Raw genomic sequence first — 18361 nt, 5'->3', positions numbered from 1 at the left:
ATTACTAGAAAGACGCAATACTTGCATTTATGCTCTGCTGCATTAAGTCATGACATTTGCACTGAGTTCAAGCAGAATTTTGAACAGAGTAGCAGCACCTTTTTCAGGCTTAACAAGAGCAACGCAAGCGGTTCTGGTGGGACTGGAGCGGTTACATGGCAACAACAGTGAAAGTCTCAGTGGAGACCTTACTTGAGCCAATCAATGGAGAAAAACAAAGAAAAAATCAAAATATAATTCCAAGACGCTGTAACATGTTCCCGTTATTAAGGATGTAGTTCCACAAAATCTGCAGGACCAAAACCCCGTGAAGAAGTTAATCCCATCGCCTAGCTTTATGTTAAAATGCCCTATCCTCCTCAGTGGTCTCAAGTTAACTGTATGAGCCACGGTGCCAAGTGGAGCAGTAAAATGACCCAGAGCTCGTTCAGTTTAGCCCTACCAAAAAAAAAATTAAGATGTGTTACTTCACTGCCAGCAGGGAAAAATAAAATAAAGTAAAATAAAATAAACGGGACCGACTCCCAGAGGCAGCGGCAGCGGCAGCGCAAGGCGAGGAGGCGGCGGCGGCGGCGGCGGCGGCGGCGGCGGCTGCGCGCCGGGCGGCGGCCGGAAGGGGGCGGCGGGTGGTGCCGCAAGATGGCGGAGTACGTGCAGCTGGTGAAGCGGGCGCTGAAGCACCTCGGCGGCCACGGCGGCGTCCGCGGCGCCGTGTGGCAGCTGCTGAGGTAACGCGGCGCCGCGCGGAGGGGCCCGGAGCCGCCGCGGCCGGGGCGGGGGGTGGCCGGGCCGGCTGCCGCCTCGCCGCCCCGCGGGGTCACCTTGGCCGGCCGGGGCGCCGGGGTTGCCTGCTGTATATCCCCAGGCCTCTACGCTAGGATAAACAAGCCAAGCTGTTTGAGACTTGTTTCTTTTCTAATCATCGCAGTAACCCTTTTCCGTTATTTACTCTGGTTTAAATTGATCTGTTTTGACCAGTAAAACGTAACATTTTACCTGCTGTTTCTGATTAGGCCTCGTCAGTATTTTTGTACAGTGGCTTTAGTACTTGTGTTGTTCACTGAAGGTGCCTCGCCTGATATATCCTAGGATCAGCTTGCCTTCCCCACACCCCCCTCCACGTGTCCTTTAATTGGCAGCTTACCATCACCCTGTGACATTCTGGTGTTTTCCTCGTAATGACAAACATGGCACTTCCAGTCTTATTAGTCTCCAGGTGCGTGAGGCCTTGTACTTCGTACCGTTGAATTTCATCCCAGTTGTATTACTCCAGCCCTCAACATCGTGCTGTTCTTTCTGTACAACTCTATGACCTTCCTCTGTATGGTAGCATCATCATCTACCAGACTCCTGGGCTTTTGGGGGGTTTTCTGTTTTGTTTTTGCTTTGGTCAGGAACCCTGTAAAATGTTAAGAAAGGGTAATACCGTGTGTGTTCTTTGAGGAGCTTCGCTAGTAACCTTCAATCAACTCAGTATTTCCCCCTTCAGCTGAGCATGTTGTTTTCTTCCTCTGAGGCAATGTATCCCTTTACAGTTCTTACCCTATTTTATTATCATTTTCTTATTTCTTTTGTGGCATAGTATCAAATGCTTTCTTAAAATCAGCTCGAATTTCGGGAATTCTCAACTTTATCGTCGTATTACTACTACCTGTGGTGACGGACAACTTCTGCTTTTCCTGTCTCCACTGCAGAAAGCAGCTCAGGTAGACCTTCCTCTTACAGAATTTTTAGATGGAAGTTTTGGACTTTTCCACAGCACATGTTGAGGCAATAGCTGATCTCCCCAACTGGTGTTTTATTATGATTGTTTCCCATCACTTCCCTGTTGTGTTCTCTGCTTTGTTTACCTTCTGAGACTGTAGCTATTATACCTGTAGTTCTTGAGAAGAAACATAGCTGGGGAAAGTAAAGGAAGAATTTGCAAATTCATGTTCACCTGAATGCATCTTCCTAAACACGTCTTACTGACTGTCTTGTCAGGGAGCTTTCGTGAACCTAAGATCGCAGGTTGTGTTGACACCCTTCTACTCAGAAGAACAGGGGAGCAGGCAAGATTGGAGGCAATGCTCTTCTCTTTGAGAAGAGTGAAGTTAGAAGAGCAGTGTGCTAGGTGAAGAATTATACCCAATCCTCATATCACTGCCAGCTATGAACATAACTGCTGCCTCACCTTTACCGTTCAAGCTTGAAAGGTGAATAGACTCAATGCTTACAGGAAGAGTGATCAAGATGCATCTTTCTTGCAGCAGTCAGTGTATGTAAAAGGTTGTTCTAGTGATAACTGGAGAAAATGATTTGTCCAAGTCGAGAGAATCTTTCTCTGTAAGGACTCTTTTCTAAGTTTCCCTGCTTTTCTCTATATGCTTCCCACTGAGGAGATGTGAATGTATTTTATACAGTAGAAATCAGATTCTTAATGACTTGTTTGCCTGCAAACATTCTCTTTCCTTGAAAGTCAGTGAAATTGGCTGGGAAGTGTCCTCTTCGTCTGGGAAAGCAGTGACTACAGTATCTGTTTGTGTTTGATTCAAGGCATGAAGTGGTAAATGACAATCTTTACAAGAAAGGGAGAGGAAGATGGAAGCAAGATTAGCAGTGCAATGTCTGTGTTTTTTTTCTGAAGCTAGAAGCTAGGGGCTCAGGCTTGTATATAATAACCTAGCCTGAGATCTTTGAACGTCTCTTTGACACACCAGAGAGCTGTGTGAGAGGATAATTCTGTCTAGGACCTCGGAAGTTTAAAATGAGTATTTGGTGAACTGATCATTGCTTTCAAGCATCCCAGAAGGAAAGACAACAAACAACTTGCTCTGTGGATTAAATGCCCAACTAAGGAAGCATGCCTAGGCACATATTGTACATATGGTGGGGCACACAGTAAAAGGATGCTGTCAGTTAGCTGCAGGGGTTGATCACTCATCATTAAAGCAAATTAAGGTCATGTTTCTGTAAAATCACAGCAGCATGCTCAGTGGATGAACTCTACACATTCTGATTGAATACTGGAGAGCAATCTCCAGAACCTCATCTGCTCCCTGTAATGCTACCTGGACTTACACTTTTGCCTCAAATAAGTAGTCTTCATCAATGTAATTGCGTTTGTTCCTTACATGTAATTAATTAGACTCCATCTCCAGTTACCCATTCTAGTCCAATCATTAGTAACTGATCATCTTTTTGAAGATTAAACGTGTCTTCTGTATGGTGATCTGTTAGCTAATTCAAATCTGCTTTCCTAAGTTATATGAAATATAATTTGATAGAAAACACCACCTAACAAAATGTCAGCAGTGCAGAGCTCGATGAAGTAAATTATCCAAAATAACTTTTCTTTACTGTTTTTGGCTGTCAGGCCAGGGTCTATCCTTGAGATGCCCTAGCAGGCAGGAAAAAAGCATTGCAGTAGGTCCCTGGACACTTATTAATCGCAGATGGTTTGGTAATTTCAGAAGTATTTGACTCTTTTGAAAGTTGTTGACTCTGTCAAAATTCTTGCAATGTCATTAAGAGCAAATGCTTTAATTTTAGCACTTTTAGAGTACTAACTGAAGTTTATTACAGCAGGTGTTCTTGAGCTTTATGGAAAACAGTGGTGCTTTATTTCAAAAATGAATTCACTTGATTACTGTTGTTTTGGAAGGCAGAGTCTTGCAACCAGCCTAATGTTTGAACACTGGTACTGCATCATAAATTTTTTAACAAAGTGTCCAGTTTGTTTTCTCAGTATACTTAAAGCCTACTTGTATTTATGTGGACCTGATACTATATTTTCCAATCTTAACAGCTAGGTTAGAAAATAAAACCAAAATTGTTATCACAGAATTTAACCACTTCTTTGGATTGAAAGGTTTCTAAAGACACCGGCCGTGGAAGCAGTTGGAAAGCTACTTAAAAGGCTGAATTTGCTTCTATGTGTTTGATGGTAACATACTCTGTTACTGTAACTAAATGAGTTTCCTTGAGTCTGTGGGACTCTCTTCCACAGTAATTAAGATGTTGTGAGTGTTGCTCTGTGGTATTAAATTGTGGTATTTTACAGAGTTCCTTTCTCACTGTAAAGAGCTTTTGAATAAATAACAGCCCCCAAAAGCCTTTCTGTATGACTTTCATTATCCTGTCAGTGGGGCATGCAGGAACGGCATGCTGTCAATTAGCTGCAGGAGCTGGTAATATGTTTTGGAATCCTTAAGCTTGTATTTGCTTTATGTGCATGTGTTCAAGAGTTTTAGTTATTAGTTTTACCAAGCTCTACTAAACGTCTACTGCAGCTTCATTCTAAGATGATGATGTCAATTGAAACTGTTGTCTTGGGAATTCACAGGGTCAATGATTTGAAGACTGGTACACTGATAGGAGTCGACAAATATGGAAACAAATACTATGAAGACAAAAGAAACTTCTTTGGTAGGTGTGCTAATGTGAACATTTCCTGACTTGCTCTCCAACTTTGTATAGATTAAATAGTTTCTGCTAGTGGAATGGAATTTATTGGCCACCCAACTTCCTTACACTTGATTTGTGCGAGTGTTAGGGGGCCAAAAGAAATGCTTCAGCATCCCCTATCTTTCCACTGCTTCTGTCAATTCATTTGCAGACAGATTCAGTCTGACATAATAAATATGGGGTAAAGCTAAACCAGTCGGGTGCCTTCCATGTAGGTATGTTTATATGATAATGTGACTGAGAGCTGAATTCAGTCTTTGACCAAAAAGCTGGTAGCTTAACAGGTGAGGCAAGGAAGAGAATTGCCTTTAGAACTGCCTCACAGCTGGCCTTCATATGATCACTTGAGGGCAAAGAAACACAAGGTAGTTTAAACTTATTACCTTGACTTAAGTTAGGGTTTGCAAAAAAACTTTGTAGAGTGCTCCAAAAGGTAGCACCAAAAACAGAGTGCAACATAAGCAACTGACAGACTGGTTAGCTCAAGTTCTGCCTAGTGTAGGTGAACTTGTAGGGTAACTGGAGAAAACAGGGTTGTTGGTAAACATTACTTCATAATTTTACATGTGAAACTGCTAACAGCAGGAATTCAGTTTCATCTTAGTTTGCTAACTTTCTGAGAAAGGAAGCTGTAACTGAAGTAAAGGCATCTCCTAATGAAAAATAGAGAGTTTTGTAAGTTCCTATTTGCAGTTCCTTGTACAATAGCTACTATTTGCTCCCTTGTGAGAGCTTTGTAGATTCAGCCCTATAAAAATAGCTGTAAGAGTGGAAATGGAGAAAATCAGAAAAATAAAAACTTGATCTACTTCATAGTCATGGCTGTACTGAACTTGAAATGCATGCCCGTAATGGTAGATCTTTCTAGTCAAAATAGTTTTCCTTGTGTTTTCATGAATTGTCTCCTTTATATGAATATTCTTTATTTTCTTAAGCTAATACAATATTTCTGTTTATCTAAATAAGGTCGACACCGATGGGTCATATATACTAATGAAATGAATGGCAAAAATACGTTTTGGGAAGTTGATGGAAGTATGGTGCCCCCTGAATGGTAAGCTATTGAACTTAAAAGCATGGACTTTACTAAATGTGTACCTGTCTGTATGTTTTCTTTGTTACAGAGCAGATGGTAAAAATATGATTTTATGGTAATAAGGTTTTCTTGGCTGCAGCGATCATATATATGACAAGAAGATTTCAGACTAGTTACTTTCATTTTGATTTAGAAAGGTTTTTTGGATGTTTATTTAAGTTCGTGGAAGGAAGCTACCATTCCAGGGAATGTTTCTACTGATAAAATTCTTCATTGATTAAACCATACACTGACTAATGAGTATTAGGAGAAAGCTGACGTAAAACCATCAATCCTGCTGGCAGACCAGTGTGTCCAAAAGGGCTCTGCACAGGTACGGGATGTCTGTTCATGCATCGTGTCATCACATTAAAACCAAATTCCTAATAGCTGTCTGGGAAAGGGAACGTTCAGTATTCAAAAATCATTGTTGAAACAGTCACTGGCTCAGTGATGGATAAATGGATCACAAGATGGGTAGGTTATGCTTTGCACCCAGTACCGTGACCTCCTACATTTTTGGTTTATTTTGTACTCCATCAAAGGCAGAGGAAACAGTGCAGGTTTGAGATACTATTTATACAACTGAATTGTAAAAAGTTGCATGTGTACACACCTGTAAGGAATAGTTGGATTTAAATGATGTGGGTTAGGGAAGGCTGGAGTGGATAGGCTAATTTCATGTCTTACTTGTGTGCGTTGTCATGAGTAATTGCATTCTATATATTAATTGCTGCAGCTCACAGCTTGCTCAGGTCATGGAAATTAGTTTTGAATATCTGTACTGCATAGCATTGTTTTCTTCCCTGAATGCAGGGTTTAAATACACTAATTCTCTTTTAATCTGACAGATTAATCTGACAAAGGAAATGCAGAAGCTTAAAATTTGATAATTTTATAAATTTTTATAACTTGGTCACGTGCATATGCAGTATTCAGAATTTTGTTCATACCATTTAACACACCACAGAACATCTAAGGTAAGGCTTCTGTTGGGCCCATTATTACTTAATATGATTTAGAAATGTGTTAAGATTGGGATTTGCCATGTTTAGCATAATTTTTCCTTTAATAAAATAAAACTCAAATCCTTTACAGTAGTGGAAGCTAATGGGTGGGATTTGCAATACTCTTGCAAGCTGTTTCAGTCCTGAAATCAGTCAAAAAATATTTTTGTAAGATTCAAATCTTGATTACTTTGAGGATTGTTGAGTAAAGTAGCAGAGTTGATGCAGCTTGTTATTGCACTGTTCATAAAATTTTATGATTTCTCATTGTCAGAACTTGACACTTGCTGCAGATGTGGTTCGTTCTTATCTAGAATTCATTTAGCAGCGTGCACGCAAGCATCCCTTGCAGTTGTGCAAGTGGCTTGGCTGAAGACTTTTGGGTCTCCCTTTGGTGGTAGGGCAGTTTGGCACACAGTCATTGATTTCAGGAGGGGCAGTGCTTGTTCCACTTCAGATTTAAATGCCCGTGATCTGTAAAATATTGACAGATTGACCACGTGGAATACAAATGCAGGATCAGGCCTGTGCCTGGGTATTCTTCTAGCAGAAAATACTACTCCTGGGGAATTACTTTATTTTTTATTTTTCTGAGAGTGCCACTCCAGGCTTTGAGTAGCGCAGCTGTCCCTGTGATATTCCGCGTCTTGCTGTCATGTCTCAACCCAGCTATAGCAAGAGTGTTCATCTTCGTCTCTGTCACCTGGTTTGTTCTGTGCAAAGAAATCAGAGTTAACTCTTTGCTGATAGACAAGTTATGTTTTTTTATTGTGATGCAGATGCGTGTACCAGTTTTTGCAGAGGGGGAAATATGTAGTTTTGGCAGATGCAGAGTAAAGTCATGTCATTATAGGTAAGGAGTCATGAGAGTGATTCTCTCTTGAAACTGTCTTCTGTATTTCTTCTCCAGCAATTTCCCCTTGCTGCTCACTTCCTAATAGCACTTACTGGTGGAAAAATGTATTTTTTTTTCACAAGCACTTTTGACTTTTTTTCTTCTCAATTTTCCTTGCTTCAGGGAAGGTGCATCCCACTTTTTTCTTTTTTTCATTTTCTGCCTTATCACTGAACAGATAATTGAAACTAATATGACATACATATGAAAGATGAACACCTGTTGTCTGTAGTCCAGTCCAAAAAAGTCTGAATTGGAAGTACCATGATGTTAATTTCTACCAACTACCATTTTGCATAGGGGAGATGCAAAACTTTGAAGGGAACCCTGTAGGACACCTGTGAATACCAGGTGTAGGAAGACAGAGAGTCATCCATTGCTCACCATTGTAAATGTTAATTTCACTTTCATTTTTACTGTATTATGTATTTGAAAACTTTCTGATGATCAGTTACTGGCATATTTTAATACGTTGAACTGGATGAATTTCATTGAACTAGTTCCTGTGGGTTTATGGGTAAAAGTGTCACGGGAGGAAGCATCTGAAAGATTAGGCAACGAGAAGCTGCATTGATTGTGTTGTATTGCTTGCTGTCCTGCCAGTAACACTTACTGCTTCTTGGAGTGAGAAGTGCGTTTTGCCAGCTTTTCCGCAGACTGAACAGGTCAAAGTACTTTCCCATTATTCTCCATCCAGTTTTCCTTGTTAGGTATGATTCCACCTTAATGGCTTGGCAAAGCTTAGAATAGCATAGAGCAGGCAGTGTTAGAAAAATAATTTTTAAGATTACTATTATCCATTCCAGACGAGAACATAAAGTTAGCTCATGGCATGATAGAATATTTCTTAAACAATAGCCATTAACAGCATAATTGTTTTAATTGATATACATTGATTTTCTGCAAGAGGATGAACAGCAAGGACAAGGATACTCTGTATGTAGTGCTACTTGGCTATAACTTTTCTCAAGGTTATATTTTCTGTTCATGTACGTCAGTAACAGTTCTGCACAAACTTGAGTTTCAGATCTCTGACCTCACAGCTGTTAGCAGGCACATTTTTCTGTCTTGCTAAATAATCCAGAAACACGCATCAAATAAAATAGCAGTGTGTTTTTAGATTTTGTTCTTCAGCTAGCAAGAGTAATCTGTACCAGATTCTTGAGGAAAATAAATACTACATGAGGCACAAAGCAGTAAAAGGTGATATGAACTCAGTGGTTCTTGGGTAGACTGAGTGTTGTTTGAACTCTGACTTTTGTTATCTCCTGGGACAGGTATTCTGAGCTGAGGCTGAGGTTAATTATGTAAACTCATAAATTGTGGCCCTCATTATCTGAACATTTGAGAAATGTGTGGGTAGGCTGTCTAAGTAGTCAATTTGATTTCAAACTTTCTCTGTCTTAAAATCACATCTAGTGCAGTTAACTCTTTTTCTTTCATCTCCAGCAAGAGTTTTATGGCATTGTTTCCTAGAAGTGACATTAAAATCCCAAATCTCCAGAACTAGAGTGTTCTTGCCAGCATGGGGCTTATCCATGTTATAACTGTTGTGTGGTTCTAGTTTTTATCCTTTAGCTATTAGACTATGCCTGTTCTCAAGATTATCCTTACTTTGCAGCACTGTTAGTTTTTGTGTTGTTCTTTGCTCATGCCGACGTGTTGTTACACACCTTGATAAAGAGGTTCTTCCTGAGGATCAAAGTTGGCTTTTTAGAATTAAATGGCTTGCTTAAATTACATAAAACAGTGAGGTAGAAAAGCTTATTTTCCTATCATTGTGGAAATAATTGCCCTAGAAAAAACAGTAAACTCTTCACTGTTTTCAAGACTGGTCAGTGCACTAGAGCACTATAGGTAAACAGTCCTGCAGTCTAATATATTTTTCTCAGGAATCTTAGTTGTGTAATACTCTATTCTTTCTTTTCTTGAAAAATCTGTATATCCATGGCAACCTGGACCCTTACTCTTCTGTGGGAATCCCAGTTCTGTGACATGTCTAAATCATTGACGTGTAATTCTACATTGTTGAGATACGCTGTAAAAAAATGAAGTATTTTAACTGGGAATAAATACTGTCTATTAAAATTCTGTATCTGTTCATCTGATATTATACTGTCTTAGACTTTTAACATGCCACAGGCTTTTGACTGGAAAATATTAATGCATTGTAGAAGTTGCTGTGGATGTTGCACTGGGGTTTTGCAATGGCACAGGAAACAATGATGGTTTTTGGCACCCAGAAATCTGGAGATGAACTGGGATTGTGTGAATTTCCTTCTGTTGATGAAGAGATTCACGTGGTTTGTAGTATTGTAATGCCTGTCCTCCTGTTAGTTGTAAAAATGCTTATTCCTTAAAGTGTTAGTCTTCCCCTTTAACCTGTGGGAAGTTGGGACAAGAAGTTTGTCATCCTTGGGTCAACCAGGAAATGTATAAAGTATCACTGTAACAGCTTGATGAATTCATCTCAGTAGAGCATTACACAGGTATGTTGTTGTACCCTCTGCTTGCAGAAGCAGGTTTTACTACGCTGTTTGTGCTGGTGTCGTTTTCAGAAAAGATTTTGCAGCTATCATGCCTAAAGATGACATTTTAAACAAAATTGAAGTTTAAGACCAGGGCTAACCTAAAGATTCCAGGTTTGCTTTTCGTTTTTTGTTTTTTGTTTTTTAATAGTAATGCTAACTAGTCTGCCATTATTTGTCAGTATTTGTACAAAAATTCTGCAGTATTCATAGTTAGGCTGTTTTCTTGGAAGAATAGAGAATCATTAGAAGTTCTGCAGGAAAAACACTTTCTTCCTTTTTTTCATTGCAAGTCATACCACATTTAGGTTTTCTCTATGTTTCTGGTTGTTGACCACACTGGATCTTAAAGTATAATTTTGGGGTAAGTAGTGTGACTTCAGTACTGTGGAATATGTATGACTGTATTGAGATACAATCAAGTGGGTCTTGCATTTCATACATGATAAATTGGAAAGAAGCATTTTGAATGCTACTAGAAATTTTGAAAACAACTGTCTTTAGAAAAAATAAAATGGGAATGAAGTTAGCCATCCTTTACCTTCTGTCAGGTATTGGAGACGAGGGAAAAAGCAGCAAGAAAAAGCTTCTGAAATGTAGTAAGGTAGTGTAGCACCAGTTTCAAGAAACTATTGAATGTTTTCAGTATTCTGAAATAATTTGTTTGGTGCAGTGTCATTTGGCAGTGTATGTACTGAAATCACAGTGTCCTAAGGAACTGTTTTGACATTTGTTTGCTCTGCAGGGAATGGAGACTGCAGCTCTTTTCAGAACTTTTTTTAAAAAGCTCCCATACTGGAATATTTAGCCTCATGGTTTTTACTCTGGTTTAATGATGTCATTTGACCTCCTTGTTGCCATTTTTTGTTTGTTGTTCCCCCTACCACCACCACTTTCAGAGTGAAGATGTTTTTTGAAATTCCTTCAATACTTGCATTGGGAATGTGATGAATGATTAGTATTAGTCTTCTTGTAATGCTATATGACATTGGGCACTTTTTTCTTCTACTTGAAGAGATCTTTTACTCTGTTAGACTGTTAAAGCCAAAATACTTGTTTCATCTCATAGTGTGAAGGGCATGTTTTTTGATGAAATTTTGTACTTTGATTTTTGAACTCACTGATCAAGGTGTGCTCTGTAAGCGTATAAATGTTAAAGTCAAATCTACGTATACGAATGCCTGTTTAGCTCTATATTATTACTTTCATAAATGTCTTTGTTACAGAATTGCTATAATCATTGACCTATGTATTGAGCTCACTTCCACTGTCCTGTTGTGTTAGAAGGCCCAGTATTACCTTTTGTTCCTCAATCGTTTATCCCTTAGCCTAAAAATATTAAAGTTAGCAAATCATCTCCAGGAACCTCAAGTTATACTATTTATACAGTCCACATATGTTGCTTCATGCATGTCCTCACACTCGTACATAGTCACAAGTTTATTTACAGATGCATTGATTACAAGCAAAAATTTCTTCTTTTTGCTGAGAAGTAATCAAAAACCAAGTGGGCAGATGGCAAGATTAAATGGCTTTCAGGTTTTAGTATTTTGTGCTTTTGCCTCTGTAGAAAAGCTGTTGAAAGGCTTCAGGGAAGAAAATGTTAGCATTAAGATGAAAAGAAACCTCCCATGTGACTCCTTAGGAATCCAAAAACAGCTTGTAAGTGCCAGTCAGGGTACCAAAACTGTTCTCATAGTTTTTACTATGAAAACTGTTTTGTCTGTCTTGAATGTGTGCTTCTTCATAACGGTCCAGTTTATCCCCTTTCTGGGGCAAGGCTTACAGTTCTTTGTTACATCTCTTTTTTTTTTTTCTTTTTTTCTTTCTTTTTTTTTTCCGCCCCCCAAGGCAGAAACAGTTTTGGATCAGGACAAGCTGAGGCCTAGGTGAAGTCTTGTGAGCAGGTTTGTTAATAAGGAAATGTGGTTAAAATAGTGTTAGCTTTTCTTTTTCCCTTTTATCAAAGGCAGCAAAGACAAGTGAAATATTAGGGGTGTAAAATATCAATAGATGAAGCAGAGTTCAGTGCTGCTTTTTTTATGAAAGTTATTACCAAGTGCAGATTATCCACACGCAGTGGTTTGGTAACTTAGCAAGCTGTGTCATATCATTTTGTGATCACACGGGACAGGGAAGGAGGGAAATCGTGTGGCTGGGTGAAGAGAGAGGGGCAAGACCCTGCGCTCCTGGCACCAGCAACCGCTTACCTGACAGTGTGCAGGAGGGGAGCAAGTGCTGATGCTGCAGAGTGATCTGGGTGTTGCAGTGGTGGCAGGCTGAGTAAGTCCACAGTATCATTTACCAGGAAGACTTTATGTAGGGTACAAGTGTTTCACTCTGTGTACCATCCTCTAAGAAAAACATAGAGCTAGGGAAGAGCAGCAAGAGCAATCACACCTCTGAGGACAGTTGGGAAAAAAATGAATGAATTACAGAAGAAGAGATACGTATTGACAGAATTTTTTAATGGTAAGGATGGTAGTATCCAATCTTCATTAGGAAGGCTGGGAAGATTAAGAAGCTAGTATCAGTAATTCTGAAACAACTTAAACAGGCCTCTACTGGGAGTGGCATGGATGTAGGTGATATTTCCTCAGGTCTAAAGCATATGCAGATTGACCTAAATCCCTTCCAGACTCTTGTACTTTTTGATTGTTTGAGTCTCATAAATAGGGAGTTGTTGGTTATTTTCACTGAAGCAAGGTGAGGGGAGAGGACTGAGTTTCTCACCACCTTTCATTCGTTTGGGATCAGAGGTGAGAGTTGAAATATTTGTTTCCTAAATCTTCTGTACTCATTTGGAGGGTTTTTTTTATGTGCTTGTTTGGTTTTTTTCGGGTTATGTTCACATGTCTTATGCATAAGTTCCCTATATGCCTGCTTATTCCTGTTGCAGGCTCCTACTAGCTATTCAGCACTTGGGATACTCCTGTAGCTGGAATTTGGAAGAGCACATGTTTGCATTCAGGGAACTCTAGGAGCTTTGGGTTGAGCCCACCGAGAGGAGTAAGCTGGACCCCAAATTTCCACTCTCAACAGGATAATGCTCTGGAGTAAAGGCTCCTTTTGAGAGTATATAAAGCCTTTGCAAGTCAGGGCCGGATATCCTGCTGGATGCTAGAGGTGTGTGATTTCTTTGAATGATATTCAGAGGATTTAGCAGCTGACCACATGCTGGCTGTTGTACAGTCTGCCTGGCGTAATGTAATTTGGATTGCATTTTGGTCAGATATTTTGCCAGAACAGACTTGACAGTTTATGAATATAAATTAGTTAAAAATAATTCTGCCCTTTCAATATAAGTTATATTCTGGGGGGGCTGTAATTTCAGAATAGCTTTCCCCTTTTGCAGGGCTACTTCATTTTGCTGGCATCGTGCCTGATATCTGTAATGTCTGTCCAGCATGCTGCCTCGTTACTGTGTAATATCTTATAGAAGCTTGTATGGGAAACCAAAGTTAACCTGCCTGTGTACAAAAATTTAAAAAAATGTTTCTTGTCCCTTTTTTCATCTCTTCCTATGCATAAATCTGGAAGAATAAGTGAAAACTGTCTTAAAAAACAGAAGGCCACTTTTTATGCTAGCCAAAGTTAAATCCGTTCTCCTATTCACTTAAAAATACTGGGGAAAGCGTTGAAATGATTTGCCCATTGACCATAACACACAGCTTCACTTCTCTTTCATCTCAATGCGGATTTGCTTAACTTGTTGAAAAAAGTGGATGCTAATGACCTGGCAAACTTCCTGAACTTGCAGCGGCAGTGCCCGAACCCTGCAGGCGCACATATGGTGGTAGCTGCAGGGTTTGTGCAGTATCAATTCCTGTTTGACATCTTGCACAACATATAATTGGCTCCAGTCCCTTGTGGCTTCAGTTTGAGCTCTTCTTGCTTTTAAGTGTTTGTCTAAGATTTGGGGGGAAAATCTACATAGTTCTGAGGAAACTTGAAGATATTTTTGAGGTGCATTTCATCTGTTCATCTTAAGCAGAAGTCCAGTCTGCTCAGTGGTATGTGGTTTCTCTGCCCTGCGGTTCAGGGAAATGCTTCAACCTCTTTAGGGCTTCTGCTGTCTGCCATATTTTCTTTAATTTCTATATGTTGTCTGGTCATTTTGTAGGTTTAAAGTCATCAGTTGCTTCTGAATCCTGTTTTTTCCGTGTATGGATTCATAGGCAGAGTTTGTGTAGAAATCTGGCTATCTGCAAGATGTCAAATCTCTTTACTCATGCTTTTCAGTCTATTGCATGAAAAGCTTTCTTGAGCATCTGGGAGTAGAGTATATCAGACATCAAGGGTTTCAAAGGACTCTTTAAGGGAGCTTGTCAAGGGGAAATCTTCCCAAAATAAGGTTTTCAGTTTTTACATGTTTTGCTTAAGTGTAGAGTGAGCGTTTGTGTTTGAGACAACAGACCGTCCACAAAATGGAAACAGCTTTTCTAGGTTTCACATTGGGCTTTTAAAGTAAATCTGTCATGATTAGGCTCAATCACTTCGAAGCTCTTAAATATATGCATACCTAACAGCTGAGGGGGTTCCAAACAGACTTTTGAAGCTTCTTCTGGAAATAAGTATTTCAGTACCTCTGACTATAGTGCTTGGTCTCATAGAAAGTGTGCAGTTTTATTTCTACTTTCCGGTGAGAAAATGGTACTTAAGGGTTTTTTACTAATCTATTTAATTTGAGCTCAATTTCATATTGCTGTTTTAGAGTTTCAGAAAATCCTGAAAGCCAATTTAGTGATGCTTTAATTACTCTAAAATATTATATTTTAAAAGATTTCATGGAGTTAGTCTTAGAAAAGCTCCAAAATAATGAAATTTAAGTAGTAGAATAAACTATTAGCTTTTCTGTCTTTCTTCAGACTGATTTAAATGAGTGAATAAACTCAACATTGATGGTTATTCTGATGTTTCAAGGAGTGAGTATACAAATATATAAACTTGTAATGAAAGAGATGCCAGACATCATGCAGCCTTGAAATCTATTAATTTTTAACTGAGCTTTAATCCATTTCTTGGGTTCCACCTGCTCCAGTGTGGCTTTCAGGGGCTCTATAACCGCGTTTCTATCTTAGAAAGCAAGTTTTTGTTTCTCCTGTTGATGTGCACTACCCTCTGGGGAATGGGAGGCTTGGGAGAACAGGGAGGGATGGTGGTAGATGCATACACAGATTTTGTTTGCAGAACTCCTACCACTGTTATCAGGAACACCACTAGGTGAAGATGTGTGAATTTATGTTGTTTCTATGTGCTACTGTAAGCAGATTTGAAAAGCAGAGGTTCCTCAGGAGTGATAACATAAACTGCTTTGAAATGCAATGCTTAAATACAGTATTGGCAGAACATATATGGATGTGTGGATTACTCTCTTCCCCTGCCTCCCATGCCGCAAATTGTTGTGTATTACTTAGTGTTAGCCATGCAGAGCTGATCTGTTGGGCACGAGCATATGATCTCACCTCTGTCAAATTAGCTTTTCATTTCTGCCAACTTTGGTGCTAGCCATCCCAGGACAAGTGATATCGCACATAGTATGAAGCCTACCAGTGCAGAGGATTCTTTTAATGGATTTGAATTGAGTAACGTGGCCAGGGCATCGTCAGAGGCTTGTAATGCCAGTTCTAAAAACAAACAAGACCTGGTCCTGTATCCTTGGACCACAGCATGATTAGTGCTATGGGGCCGCCCTCTTCCAGAGAGAAATAATTATCCAAAATTTTCTTTTTTAACAGAAGCAGTGTGAAAAGTATGCTTCAAATGATAGCAGGTTTACAAAGGAAACCGGGAGGAGGAAGAGAGGGATTCTCCTCCTGTCCTTGTTGCATTAGGTCCCTTCATCTGAATGTGTGTGTATAATTTTCAAACTGATAAGTGGATGATTTTTCCCATAGGAGGTCATTCTTTGCCTTTAAACAAGCTTTTACTCCTTATTTTTAAAAGATCTTATGATTTCATCTGGTTTTGTATTCAAATCAATTTCCTGGCAGTCCTTAGTCCTACAGTGTATGGGTTTGGTTCGGGGTTGTTTTTTTTTTTTTTCCATATAGGAAATGAGCATATGGCTGACGTATTACCTAAGTAAGATTTTTGTATCCAAAACTGTGAGGTTTTTTTTTCTTTTTCTAAATAAATGTCTAGAAGCTATTAGACTGAAAATACACTCATCTGCTGTAGACCTCTTCAGATTTGGAATATGCTTGTCAGTCAAATGAATGTACCTATTTCTTACTACTTTTATTGTGCTTTTGTATTGCTCTGTCAATGAAGTTTGCAGGCTCTGTTGCTAAGAGCTGAAGATGCAATTTGTAGGCTTTTTAATAATAACTGGGCTAGATGACTTCTTATTTTTTAGGCCAAGTCTTTGGCAAAAGTTGGTTAGTAAAAGCCTCATTAATTCCACCGCAATAAAAGCATACATAAGCTTGTCAAAATGAATGATAACCTCACTTGTGTTGTAACTGTGCATGCAGTATGAAGCAGATAATAAAAATGATGTTCAGGTTTGAAAGTCGCTTTGGGCGAAATGGTATGAAATCAATTCGATTTACCCTGCAGTAGGGTTTCAGTAGATTATTGTAGAAAATACTTTGCTCGTTCATTTATGTTATTTGCACAGAGGAGGGTTGGTATTTAGTTTTATAGGTAAAGGATAATGACTGTAATCACTTGGTAATTATCCCATGAGTGATTTGCATTCATTGTTTTATTGTGAAGTCAATAAACATTTACATGAATTGTTTTAGGTGAATCTACATCATTATTCTGTTTCCTAAATAGTGGCCTCATGAAGGCCTTGGAATTGGTATGCAGTAGTTTTACAGCATGGTCTTCTGATAACTTAAAAAAAAAAACAAAACCCCACATACCTTGTATTATTTGCCATTTGTAGTGCCTACCTTGAACTGGCTGATTGGTTAAGGCCATGCAAACAAGTAACACTAAAACAGTCAGGAGGAAGGTTTGTTATAGGGGGAAATCATCTAGCACCTTTTTTCCTGTTTTCTTTTTTAATAATAATGTGTCTCTTTCCTCTTAAGGCATCGCTGGCTTCATTGTATGACGGAAGACCCTCCAACTACTCATCCACCAGTTGCTCGTAAATTTATTTGGGAGAACCATAAATTCAATCTGAGTGGCACTCCTGGACAGTATGTACCTTACTCTACTACTCGCAAGAAGATACAAGAGTGGATCCCACCCACAACACCTAGCAAATAACAGCAAAAAGAAATAACTTGCCTAAAACTTGGCTTTCAGTGCAAATTATATTTTCACTGTTTTTGATCAAAATAAAAGCCTCCTATAACAGTAATAATTTAGTTTATTGTGCTGGGGGGAACCAAGTGAGAAAATATTGGTGAGAGGTGGAGGACAGAATATGTGGTAAGTGTTAACTTCATCAAGATACTAGGCGTTTTGTCATGTCATCAGTGGCTCTTGCCTTAACATAAACAGCTCTTAAACTTTTTTAGTGTTGATCATTCCTGTGACAGTCATTTCTCACATTTGTAGCATTCAACAGAGTATGAATATAAATTGGAAATAAATGATTCTCATCTTTAACCTTATCCCCTTATGTTCTCTGCATGGCAGGTAATGTACCATTCCCAAACTATGTTAGGAAGCCATTTCTTAAATATTTATATGACAAATTAGAATAATAAGGCCAATCAAGAATTATAGTTTTTATTCATAAATTCTCTATACATCAGTATGTATCATTGCTTTTTTTTATAAGGCTATAATAACCAAATGATGTCTCTTACTTCCACCCTCTCCAAAGGGAGTTCAGCCATATACAGGCAGCAAAGTTGTTCCCTGTCTCTATGCACCAGCACAGACCCTCACTACACTGGTTTTGGATTAATCCCCTAAATTTCGACAGTGGAGAACTTGCTTAAATTTGCTTGTATGGTAGACCCATAGAGGTGTTCGATTCATTGCAATATGATGAGTTGGTGCCTCATGTGGCAGAGTTGCTGCTTGAGCAGCAAAACCATCTTGAATCAGGTGACAAGACTGGATCCTTGTCACAAAAAGTCTTTTTTGTAGCTTCTGTGTCATGGAGTTTCACTGGAAGATGTTCTTGTGAGGTGTAGGGATCAGCTGCTTGTTGTGACATGACTTTAAAGAAGGTCTATGAAAGTTTGAAAGTACACCTGTTTTGGGAGGTAGAGAAGCAAGATATACCAGAACCTAGTCTCAAAAATGTGAAGTTTTCAAGTTATCAGAAAAGAGATTTGGGACTGTTGTTTTTTCTATGTATCTTGCATTTCTTTGACTCTTACTCCAAACTGCTAATATTTTTAGCACAGGTGCTGTCTCCACAAAATTTCCAGTATCTGATAACCTACTCTGTATAAAAATAATTGTTAAAGATGACTAAGAAGGGTTTTGACTATAT

General features: G+C 39.0%; 1 protein-coding gene across 1 annotated transcript; it reads left to right on the top strand.

The window, feature by feature from the left end:
* Positions 1-599: 599 nt before the first annotated feature.
* NDUFA12 (NADH:ubiquinone oxidoreductase subunit A12) lies at positions 600-17525 on the top strand. The gene is made up of 4 exons (XM_064510316.1): positions 600-728; positions 4325-4407; positions 5413-5500; positions 16995-17525. The coding sequence occupies exons 1-4, from the start codon at positions 640-642 to the stop codon at positions 17173-17175; spliced, it is 441 nt and encodes a 146-aa protein (XP_064366386.1). The 5' UTR covers positions 600-639; the 3' UTR covers positions 17176-17525.
* Positions 17526-18361: the final 836 nt, after the last annotated feature.

The sequence above is a fragment of the Dromaius novaehollandiae genome, chromosome 1, assembly GCF_036370855.1.
Source record: "Dromaius novaehollandiae isolate bDroNov1 chromosome 1, bDroNov1.hap1, whole genome shotgun sequence".
In the NCBI taxonomy this organism is placed as follows: domain Eukaryota; kingdom Metazoa; phylum Chordata; class Aves; order Casuariiformes; family Dromaiidae; genus Dromaius; species Dromaius novaehollandiae.
This window is presented reverse-complemented; position numbering and strand designations above follow the sequence as displayed.